General features: G+C 36.3%; 1 protein-coding gene across 5 annotated transcripts in view; it reads left to right on the plus strand.

Annotated features, from left to right (window-relative positions):
* Positions 1–12,566, plus strand: part of MYO16 (myosin XVI) — a 386,560-nt gene that overhangs the window by 295,708 nt on the left and 78,286 nt on the right. For all 5 annotated transcript variants that reach the window (XM_080577669.1, XM_080577670.1, XM_080577671.1 and 2 more), the window contains 3 exons: positions 441–616; positions 4,839–4,919; positions 5,175–5,380. In XM_080577669.1, the coding sequence (XP_080433795.1) occupies positions 441–616; positions 4,839–4,919; positions 5,175–5,380 (463 nt within the window). The remainder of the gene's footprint in view (positions 1–440; positions 617–4,838; positions 4,920–5,174; positions 5,381–12,566) is intronic.

A 12,566-nucleotide genomic window follows, 5' to 3' on the forward strand; every position in this document is an offset into this window, starting at 1 on the left:
ATGTTTTATATACTTGTGCCTTGTTCATTTCTAAATGCCACAGGTTAAGTAAATGTTGTGCAGCATGCATCTCTTATATTGTTTTAATAGATAGATAAATTAACATTAAGTAATGGGACAAAATTCAAGCATGATTATCAGAAGTAATTAAGTTTAGACAGATCACAGCCTAAGAGTTTTTGTTTTCTGCCCTGTTCTGTTCAACACAGGATCTGAATAGGCTTAAAAATAATGTTAGTGATGGCTGACGTCCTTAAGCATTGAATGCTCTTTGATTGTGATCAGTGCATAAAATAATAGTTTATTGGGTTGTCCATTTATTTTGAATTTACTTATTTAACAGTCTCCTACTGTATGTGTGTTTTTCATTACAAATACCATGTACTTGCCTTTTAAACTGTATTTTATTTTCATGCATTAATTTCCTCTTTTTTTCCCAGCCAGTGAAAATGTTGTCATCAATCAATTGTTCCAGTCCAAGCTGACACAAACTGGATCACTTGTTCCTCCATATCATTCCCTTAAAATCAAAGGGTGTAAAGCAGCTTTGCTGAGTAAAAATACATCCGTAGCCTCTGCAAGTGGAGAAGCAAAGAAATATATTGAGCTCAGCAAGGTAAGAATTTAGAAATCCTTCTGTTCTTTCTTTCTTGTAGATTTTTCTGTTACTTTCTCATTTCTGAAAGCTCTGTGTTCTTCTTGGTTCTCTGTAGTTATTATACAATTAAAATAATCTAGTTCCAAATGTCAACACTAGAGCAATAATGAGAATTAACAGGTAGCCCATTAGTAATATGGGCCCTTTCTTGGACTTTCTGAGCAGGAGGTTGTACAAGATGATGAGGTCCCTTCAAGCCTGAATCATTCCATGATTCTGTGGTTCCAGGGCTTAGCAGTAGATGCAGTACAATTTATTTTATAGCTATAAAAATATTTTGTTGTTTTGCCTCCTTGACTATGATTAGTTAAGTCAATTAAGAAAGAGGAAGCTAAAAATTAATCCTCAGTGTTTTTATTGTATTAAACAGACATTTTTGGTTTGCAAAAGACAGTTTGTATGGTTCTGTATGAAGATCAATGCTGTAAATTTATTAAAATATTGCTATTTCATATGGTCACTTGCACATAAATTTTCCTAGTTGGTTTCAAATCAAATGAAACTTTTGCATGTTGGAACTTGCCTCTTTTTTTTTTTTTTTTCTTACTGTCAGCCCTAAAAGTTTAAAAAGTTTAAAAAACAAAAACTAAAACTTTGGGAGGCTATCGAAAAGTAATTGTTAATGTCACATGGAATATTTCTGTTTTAAGGAGAAATCACATCATTTGCTGCGTTCATTCTTGGTACAGTTTTGGAATTCCCCCTTCTAGAAAAGCAGCAAGCAGTTCTCTCAATGTATCAGCTGCCTTGCCAGGCTTCTTGAATCTTGCAACTTTATTTTTGGCTTACAGCTGCACAGAATTGATTCTGCCATGGGATTAAGGAGCCTGCTCTCATGTGTCTTTGTGGAGGGCTTTATGCAAGTACATCCACAGAAGAGCAATGGGAGCTTCCTTTTAGCCCTGCTGCTGATAGTAGCATAATTCCTGTCTACTGTTCTTGTCAGTAATCTCAGTGGAAAAAACTTAAGTTGAAGTCAATGGTGTTGGTTTAAGGATATATTTAGCAAACAGCTGAGGCATCACAAGGTGCCTGTAGGTGCCTTTCTACTATAGTAACAGCTTCCTAAAGGAAGCTTCCTAAGCACGTGAAAAAGATCCTAGTCCCATACATGGAAGGAAGCATGAAAGGCATGTCTAAGTTAGAAGCCTAATCAAGCCAGGGGGAAACACCACACAGCTGGGATCTCTGAAACTATGAGGTTTTTCACCAGTCCAGAATAGCTTTTAACCTGAAATTACTCTCTTGAGAGAGAGAGAGAACATACTCAATTTCCTTTGGGAAGCATGATAAATTAAGTCAGATCTTCCAGGTTCACTGAGAAAGATCTAAACTGTTAGGTATTAGATGGAAGGTGGGAAGAACTCCATCCTTCATCTGCCCACAAAAGCAAAGATTGCATTGTTTCTCAAAGGTAAGCTTTAAGAAAAGCTGTGCAGGTGAGACAGAACACTGCTCAATTTGTAGATACTAAGTTGGCCTAATTTGAGAAAGGTATTGTGCTGTCCGGCAGGACTGAAGCAGTATCTAAGGTATTTAGGTATCTAATCTGTTCTAGTGACCAAAAAAAAAAAAAACCAACCCAAAAGCCCATTGTTATTTTGGAATAGGCAACTGATGCAGGAACTGGAAGTAGGTAAGTGCTTATATTCTTTTGTGGATCAAGTCCGCATCTATAAGTGTGCTGTATCTTATAATTTCTTCCCTTTTCCAGTATAGCCTTGAAAATCCACTGTGGTAAGCTAGAACAATGTTGTTTTGTTGTTCTTATTGTTACTGTAATTGCAAACGCAATGTAAGAGGCATTTCTTATCAGCTGAGAATTAAAATGACTACATTTTGGAAAATCATAACCACTGCATTTTTATTGGAGTTTATCCTGAAGGTAAAGGCAACAAAGGGAAAAAAATGAAATGAGGGGAAGAAAAAGGAAGAGGGACATTAAGGCAAGAATTATCAACCAGAGAGAATGTATTTGCTATTATAGCTGAAATCTGAGGTTGATGCATATGGTACATCATATGATGTATGTTACAATTCAGAGGTTTTTGGGTTACTGTGTATGGTTTATCTAGACTCTACTGTATCAAGGGAAGAGAAGTAGATGCTTTCAGAGGTCACACAAGAGTTCGTTATGATTCCTCTCCCCTTTTAGCTTCTCATCTGCAGTCCTAGCTATTTGCTAGCCTATATAATTATAGATTTCTCTGTAGATCACCATATTTTTACCTATTGTTAGACCTCTTCATAGGTGACTTTTTCATTGATTCAGAGCAAGTCGTCACAGGTAAGGACGGTCTACCTCTTTGAACTCACCACTCTACTTGTAGTAGGGTCCAAGAGAACAGTTCATCCATCCCAAAATAGACATGAACAGGTCAGAAGTCTGGAGCACATAAGGCGTCATAGGAGTGAGAAGCTGCCAGCTCAGGTCTCTGTGACTTGTGAAAGCTGTGCGTCCTTTTCAAATAAAAGAGAAAATATTTTCATTGATACTCTCACAACTCTCTTTTGCTCACATCAGCTCTTGCACCCCTGTTTTCCTGTAATTTATTCCAAATCTATACTGTTGCCTTCCCCTCCCCACCCCCTTCCTTTGGAAGAATCAGTGGGCTTTGCAGTTCATATAGCAGAACTTGTGTCACACAAATGCAGGTCACAAACAAAAGGCTCTACTCTTCATTGGCTTTGCATTGTTTCTGTTTGTGATCACTTTGCTTCATTGACTGTTATTTTAAGAGCTCACCTCTTGCAAAACTTCTGGTATGTCTTTGGGTTAAAGCTTTAATGTATTGTGCTGGTAAAGAGACTTTTTAGGAGGCTTTGACTTCTTATACCTCTTTCCCATGGAAAGAGTGTGCAACACAGGACACCAGGCAGGAAATTTAATATCCAAAGCTTTGTTCCTGGCTCTTCCCATAACTCAGCAAATGGTCTAGAACTAGTGACTTAATGCAATCACCCATTCCTCCTAACAAATCATCTGTCAAGCAGAGATAACTCTATTTTAGTTATATTCCTAAAGCATTTTGTAAACTTTAACTGAGAAATATCATAGTGGTTCTTTTTATGAGAAGACATGGAGCAAGCAGCTCTCTTTTACTTTTCTGTTTTGTAGCTTGGGATGAATTTGCCTTTAAAATTTTATTACATCCTAGTAAGTGAGATTTGAAATAAAAAAGAGCTCCAAAATCTGGCATAGTGAGTAGAGAATTGCTAACACTGCAATATTTTTAATGGAGATTGGCCTGGAAAGGCCAAACTGAGGAAATGTACAGTTTTTCAATGCAACTGGAAAAAGACAGGAGTAGGCCAGAACATGCTGAGCTGATAGAAAGGGAGTTTTATGGGGTAAGTGGACTCAAGAAAGGCAATGAAAAAGAGTGAAAGGTGAAAAGGCTGTCATTGATACAGAGGTTTGAATCTAAGAGCTTGGCAACATCCTAGAACATGATAGTTTTGCCATCATTTCTGTAGCATGTTTAACAAAAAAGATACTGGTACCACTTTTAGGATGCTTATTGACATTTTAGTCTGAAAGATAGGAATTGGAAAAGTAAAAAAGAAATTTGTTCCCTGCTCCCAGCTCTGATGTATGGGAAGGATAACGTTGGTTCTAACATAATATGAATCTATTGATAATTTATGGCTAAAATGGGTGAAAACTGTTTGAAAAAAGCTGAACTGCCTTCACTTGTGTAGGAAGAAATAGAAGGTTTTTAAATATTAATATTGTTGTTTTGACTTCAACATTTTTTAATGAACTGTGTTTATGTTTAGTCACTTAAGCATCTGCAAAAGACATGAGGAAGCTTTTCAGGGAGTTAGAGAATTGTGCTACTAATACACACACTGTATGGCATATTAACTGCACAAGTCCTGCTTCTACAGTAAAATTACAAATCATATTGCCTTGCCCAGTTATTTAGAAAAGGAATTTTATCATTACAATGAAATACAACTGCTTTTGAAATCAAAAGTTTCTTGCCAATCATACCTCCACAGACACTTGAGGGTATTTATCCACTTTCCCAATTCTTTCTGAAAATCAAATCATTGTCTATGACATATTATTTGTGTAAATGTTTGCCTTTGTTATCAAATTGTGTAACAATGAAAATGAATGGCTCCTGCCCATCTTGAAATAAAGATACCATGTGTGTGCTTTTCTCCCCCACAGCTGTTGAAAAAGAAAGGGACATCCTCATTTCTTCAGAGACTGGAGAGAGGGGGCCCAACGACTGTGGCAATACAACTCAGGGTTAGTGAACATTTTCTGCACAGATGTATATTAAAAATAATAATTAAAAAAAAGTTTTAAAGGCAGAATTAGTCTCTACAGATTGCAATTGCAGATAAATCACGTTCTTGTGTAAGCCACTTGCATGGCCAGGTTGTATCTTTTGAGAAAATGATGTTAAATGATGTTAGGAATAGTGTATGTGTTGTGCAATTGCCTTTCCAGCACAATAATGGCTGATAACTGGTTTTTGTTTGTTTTCTTTTTTTTCCACAGAAATCACTCACAGATATTATTGGGAAGCTGCAGAATTGCACACCACATTCAGTTCATTGTATAAAGCCTAATAACTCCAAGTTGCCAGATACTTTTGACAATTTTTATGTGTCTGCTCAACTGCAGTATATTGGTGTCCTAGACATGGTCAAAATCATACGACACGGATATCCTGTACGTCTCCCTTTCACAGACTTCTTGTCAAGGTAAATTCTTTTAAGTTTCATAAAATCTTTTTCTCACCTACAGTACAAAGCCTTCTGTCATGCTCTAGTAGTGCTTGCAGTGTTGTTTTGTTTATGAGCCTTTCAGACTTTCTTCACAGAAAAATCGTGTCTTCTAGCAATGGGTGTAGGGTTGTTACTTTTAATGGAAGGAATCATGAACTTTGTGGAAATATTTTTATAAATATCATCAGGAAAATGTGTTCAATGTAAAAAAGAGAACTTCATTAAATAGTTGTTTTTTTTATAATTTATACTATTTATATGATTTATAAAATACAAAATATTGCATATCGTCCCTAGGTAGTTAAAAAAGAGAAGTAGAAATAGTCTCATTTTTATCAGTTTATCATTGTAGGTGTCATGGATTCAGAATTTGTATTTTGTATGCTAGGATTTGCATCTACATGTTGATGAGTTATTAATGCTCATACCACAACTCCATTTTTATTATTGTTGTTAGAAATTAGTGAAATTTTAAATTAATTTGAAATGAATGAAAGATTTATACCACTGTTCCTGGGTGAAGAAAAACTCTTTTCCCCTGTCCATATTTCAGTTATTTGATTTTCCCTCTCTTACATTTTCAAACACTTCAGCAAAGAAAGAACACGATCTTGTCCAATATGAGGTAAGAAACCTTCTGCACACAGAATCACAGAATGGCTTGGGTTGGAAGGAACCTGGAAGATCACCTAGTTCCACCCCTCCTTGCCGTGGTTACTCACCTCCCACTAGACCAGGTTACTCAAAGCCATCCAACCTGATCTTGAACACTTCCAGAGATGGGGCAGCCAGTTCCTCTGGGCAACCTGCTCCAGTGCTTCACCACCCTCAGAGTAAAGAATTCCTTCCTAATATCTAATCTAAAGAGACCTTTCAGTTTAAAGCCATTACCCTTTGTCCTATCACTATAATCTTTCATAAAAAGTCCCTCTCTTGCCTTCTTGTAGGCCACCTGGAAGGCCACTGTAAGGTCTCCCTGGAGCCTTCTCTTCTCCAGGCTGAACAACCCCAACTCTCTCAGCCTGTCTCCATAGGAGAGGTGCTCCAGCCCTTTGATCATTCTTGTGGCCCTGCTCTGGACTCACTGCAGCAGGTCCATGTCCTTATACTGGGGGCACCAGAGCTGAATGCAGCTTTACAGGTGAGGTCTCACAAGAGCAGAGTAGAGGAGGAGAATCACCTCCTTCCACCTGCTGGTCACAATTCTTTTGATGCAGCCCAGGACACGGTTGGCTTTCTGAGTTGCAGGCACACATTGCTGGCTCACATTGAGTTTTTCATCAAGCAATACTCCCAACTCCTCCTCAAGGCTACTGTCACATGTTTCGCAGACATGTTGATCCTATCTGAAACGGTTTAGTCTCTCCATGGCTTGCCCAAAGAGGCAAAGGAATTACTTCCATTACTTTGGGGACAGAAACACAGAAGTAAAAAGAATAACACAGAGGGAGAAAGAAGAAATAGGGATGCTTCTCTTAATTCAGTGATGGATGCACCTGTGCATGGTGAAATTGGCCTATACCTTAATTTTTCCTTGAATGCATTATAAGAAATGGAAATTTAAATAATTTTTGCTTTATTCTGTCATTCTGTTCTGTGTCCTTGTTTGTAAATACTGAACAGTAGTAAGGACTCTTGATTTTCATTGCAGATTTTATCTTTTGAAGGAGAGGGCTTCCTCCCCATTTGAGTCATGTTAACTAGCAATTTGATTGTGTGGCCTCAAGTGGGTGGAAACTGGGCCTACAAATGTAAAACACAAGAGGGCCCATTGTCCTAATACAGTTAATAAATATAACCCTAGGAACTACCAATCCAAGAATGATTTTAACCAAAGAAAAACAAGTAGGAAAATGTGTCCCCAGATCGGTGCCTATGAGGGGTTTACCTGTAACTATAAGAGTTTCACATTCAAGTTTCTGTCTTGACATCCTTTTGATGGGCTGAGTTTCAGTGAATGTGTCTCTGTGGTTCAACAGCATGGCTTAGCTCAGCTGCAAAGTGTTTTATGTTAGTGATGTGAGGAAATCTTGTTTTTCTAGAGCTGAATGTACTATGCAGTTCTCCTGGGCTTACCTGGCCTGAGAAGTAAAGGATATTAATGGTAGGTTTGAAGGCACTGTATAAAATCAAAGAGGATTTGTGGCCCGGATCCCAGCCTGAATTCCCAGATGATAATGAATTGCTACCCTTCCCCACCTTCCTTGCAGTTTTTATCCATTTACTTTTAGGGTCTTCCTTATTATCAATAGTGTGGTCAGAGTTTAAAAAAAGTAATCAATGACAAATTTAAAAATCTATTATTTTTTTTTTTGCTAATAAAAAGACAATGTTTGAACTAGCAGTCTTTGTGGTGAAGGGGTAGAATATCAGAAAAACTGGATAGTCCATCAGTAATGCAGACAGTACCATTGCTTTCTTAATCTGATGAATTTGAATAAATTTCTATTAATGTCTCATTAGGGATTAATATGACTGGTCTCTAGCATATATTTAAGAGTCACACTTGAACTGTGAGATGGCTAAAGAAAGACAGTAGCTAAGGAAAGGTCATATTCTGCAAGAGCACTTCTTCCTGGGCTACAACGCTTGATCATTATTTCTATTGCTCTTCTTTTTGGTTTTACCAGTTCTCCTTATGTATTATCAAAGTAAAAGTTGACAGCTGCTAGGTGAACCCCTCAATCACCAAGGTGCGTTGATCAGAAGGAAATCTTGTGGAAATTCTGGTTCTTAAGTGCGAGCTATGACAGTTACTGTCAATGAATATATAATAAAAATGGGAATTAATAAGGTCAGATGCTATTAAATACTGTAAAAACTGGCAGCACCAATATAATCATAAAATGATATATGTTATTTTAGAGGATTTGCCAACTCCAGCTGCAGTGTTTCTGCTGAATTTGCCTGCAGTGTTGGCTCAATTTTCTAGAGCTCTTTGAGTAGAGAGTCAGAAATCAGTCTTTACCTTATCTTTAAAATAAAAAGCCTTGGATAACATGCATTTTCAACTCTTGGAAAACTTTGCCCCTATCTTTTGCATTAATATCTTAAGATTCTATTCTTAATACTCTAGATTTTGAAATTACTTTTAAAGATGCAGTGTTGTAAAGAGTTCAGAATTTCCAATTAGCAGCCAAATTATGTGCATAGGTAAAATATTCTCAAATATACTTTTCCTGGAAGAAAGAATATAATAAAATAATGATAGAAGTAGGAACTGTTCACACAGCTTCCTCAGTGCTCTAATGTTTTTTTTTCAAATTCCCACACAACTATCAAAACGGATCATAATTCAGAGATAGAAGGCATTCTTCTGTCCTCTTCTGTCCTCTGTGTCAAAATTAAACAGGTAGGTCTAAGGTGTATGCCACCCCTTATGTAGTCAGCAAGGAGAAATAAGTACTGCCAAAGAGCAGTACAGCACCACCTGGCACAAGCATCCAAGTCAAAGGAATGACTGTCTGCAGATGGCTGTTTCTTTCCAGCATTTAGCATTTTGATATCTGATTTAAAGTGAGGTTAATTCTACCCAAGACAGCCAGTAGGGACTTTAGTAGGAACACAGTAATTTTTTGTTTTTAATATTTTGTTCAGTGGCAAAAAAAAAAAAAAAAGAGTTGCCTTTTATGTGTTCTACTATCAGTGTAGAACAATAAGGCTCAGAAATTCTGTGGGGCACAGACAGAGCCTGGTTGTACACATTTAATATCTAGGACTTAATCTCTTTGCATCAATTAATAAAATGGATCCTGGCTGACTTTTGTGTCATTCACCTCACTTGGTGCTCAAAGAAGACATGTAAAAGCCATTTAGAATATAAATTTTTAAAAATAATGATAGTGATCAAGGACCCATCCTGAGTAATGAGCTGAGCTTATATTTCTTGCTCAGTGAAGTATAATACAGCTGTTCAGGCATGGTCAGGTAAAAAAGAGGCAGTAAGGTGCTCTGTTTTATTCATTCTGAACAGTTTTATTTTGGTACCATCCTCTTCAAACGACTTTGTCTACCATTAATGTAAATTGGATTAGAAATTAAAAATATTTTTTCCTCTTTTCTTCTTCTTTAATGAGGTTCAGTAAGTTTCTGAACTGTACCCAGTGCTTTGCCCTGCCTGTGCTTTTGTATCCTGGGTTGATGAAAACTTTATGAACTATCTTCTGCCTTAGAGATTGAGGTACATGTGTCACACATAGGTCTTGCATCTGGAACCCTGCTTAGCAGTGGAGACTGCAAGGTCCTTGCACAGGTCCTGAAATAGGACATCTATGTTAGCCTTCCCTGCCTGTTTGCAACACATCTTCAGGGCTGTTGGACCCCAGGATAATCTCTGTGGATTATGTGAACAGGTATTACTTCCAGCCTTTCACTTAATAACTGATGAGTACTGCAGGATTTCTATGACAAAAAAAAAAAAAACCTTGTTGTTCAGAAGGACCAAATAATTGTCTACTAGTATGATGTCCCTTGTCCTTATTTCAGCACTTTTTGAGCGTTTCTTGAAATTTCATAACTGTCTCTCTAGTTTCCAGACTGTCTTTTCTGGATTTAACACTTCAATTCAGTCTTGTCTTTTCCATCATGGAACTCCCATTCTGCCCTCAACTGATGCTCAAGGAAAAGCAGAAAATTTCATGTCAAAGAGAGTGTATAGGCTATATGTAAAGACATCTGTGAGAGTATTATTGCAAGAAGAGATAAATCTCTAGAATGGTATGATTCACCATTTCCAGTTCTCTCATTAAAATGGCTTAAATTGAATTAATCTATTCTTCAGTTGTACCTATAGTCATGCAGTCAAGTAGCTTAGATTATAAACAGTTGTTTTTGTGGATAAGACAGAATCCTGTGAAGATTGGAAGGCACAATATTAGACCTTCCTCTTCCTCCTCCTACTTCCTTTTCCTCATCTTCCTCTTATCTTATTTCTCCTCCTTCTTCTTTTCATTGGCTAATCTTATTCTCTATGTACAGAATACGTTAAATATCTAAATTATAATATGTAAGCCACATGAAGTCAGTTAAAATAATAAAAAATCTTAAAGATTTTAATGTCTTGAAAATAGAACATTAAAAAGAGTTAGCATTCTAATTTTTGTTTTGTTTTGTTTTAAAGTAACTTTAAAAAAAGGACCACCTTTTTAAAGATTTCCTATTTTCTCAGTAGGAAATATTAGGAATGAACATAAAGAACACAATGATAATAGATTCTTATGGTAATAATAGCAGTGAGGGTAAAAAAAATAGTGTTTTTGAAGCCTGTTCTATTTACAGGTTTTCCTCTGATTTCAGTATGAAGTTCTTAGAAGTTACACTTAACTGCAGATCCTGAAATCTGCAGTTCTACTCAGGACAACATTCATTGATACCAAAATGCTCTAATAGTGGACTTCAGTAGAAGATCAAAAATGGCTGCAGAGCACTTAAGGGTTACTAAGTCATCCAGATAGTTGGCTTTGCTGGGAGATCATTCTGAAGAAGTACATTTTTCCTTGGAAAGTTTATGTTCATAGTAATATCATTGCTTTATCTAGTAAAGTCTGTCCTTCTGAAGCTGGCACAAAGCCATTATGCTATTTTAAGTTTTTAATCAAATTTGTACTATTAGCTGATGCTGTATTGCACAGATTTGTTGTTTGTGACTGTTTATTTATTGTAGGACTCATCATTGCATATCTGAACTCTCTTTGTTCAGAAGCTTTTTGGTGTTCAGTTCTTTCTCTGTATTTCCTCTCTTTCTTTTTGTCCCCTTGAGAGCAGGGAAGTTATAATATTTTATAATATATCAGTAGTGAATTACAGAACTGCATCAAAGCATTTCAGAGTCTCATGAGCAAGTTAGGCAGAGCTTTAGCGTGAATGATGTACTGAGTAGATTGCAAAGTGGTAGGTCATCACACTGACTGGCCCTTTTAGCTTTATTGTCTGCTATACAATAATATCATCAGTTTTCTCATAGAGTAGTGCATTGATATGCACTATAATACCTTAAATTCTTGCAATGAGTACAAGATATAGTCTTACTGCTGTTAAAAAGCAATATTGAATTAAAGTAGATGCAATGCTACCAATTTATTCCAAATGGCAATCTCACCATTGCATCGTTTGTTGCTTCAGACATGAAACTGGAAGTGATATTTTTGACCAGTATAATAAATAGGACAATCATTTTTGTTTGTCTTTCTTTTAAAATGCAACAAAAGGTGAGTAAATGAAGTATTTTGAAGTCATCATTTTGAGAACACTTTTAATGCAAATTCATAAAGTTTAAAACTATGATTTTTAAAAATACTATCTTGTTAGCAGTGTCAGTAATCACCAAATTCTATAAGGAAGTTGCCTTAATAATTGTGCAAAAGTGTTAAAAAATATGGAGGTCTTTTGAAGGAGACTCATTTTATTAATGCTGAGGGTTGTTTTTTTAAAAAAAAAAAGAAAAAAAAAAAGTTTGGTTTCCTAAATGTCAGAAACAAACTTTGGCCTTGGGCTTTCAAAAGCATATATCCACAAAGAAATGGATAACATTGGAACCTTAACACCAATGGCATTCCAAAGTAAGGGTATTTATTTATTTATTTGTTTGTTAATTATTTTTATTTTGCTCACAATATTAGCACTCCTTGTCCTCAAACCTAACTTCAGGTGAACTGTGCTTCTAACTGCACTTGACTGGGGGCAATGGAGTGTATAATCTTTGCGGTTTTTGCCCACCTTTCTGATAATGGGGTCCAGTTTGGAATAATTTATGGCAGTCTCAGAATTACTTTAAATTACTAATCCCATGTTAAAGCCTGCTAATATAGGGGATTGATTATGCTGTAAACTTTGACCAGAACCCAGAGTGCACTGATGATCTCCCTGGCAATCCACATATATTAGAATTGGTGTATATCACCTAGGGAGTTGCCTAGATAGATGTAAGTAGGTGTTTCTATAGTTTATCTACATGACTATCTATCTAGGACTATATATAGTCTTAAAGGCTATAGACCATTTGAATTTTACTAATACAATGTGGTAGTGCATGGATAGTATCTATCATATTATGAATAAACTAAAAATCTCCATATGTTAATAATATACTAAAGGTTAATAGAATATTCTGGTTTACCTCATTTAGGGGTGTTTCTTTGCAGCTGTTTAGCGTTGTTTTCTCTGT

Source organism: Anser brachyrhynchus (genome assembly GCF_964034855.1).
Source record: "Anser brachyrhynchus genome assembly, chromosome: 1".
In the NCBI taxonomy this organism is placed as follows: domain Eukaryota; kingdom Metazoa; phylum Chordata; class Aves; order Anseriformes; family Anatidae; genus Anser; species Anser brachyrhynchus.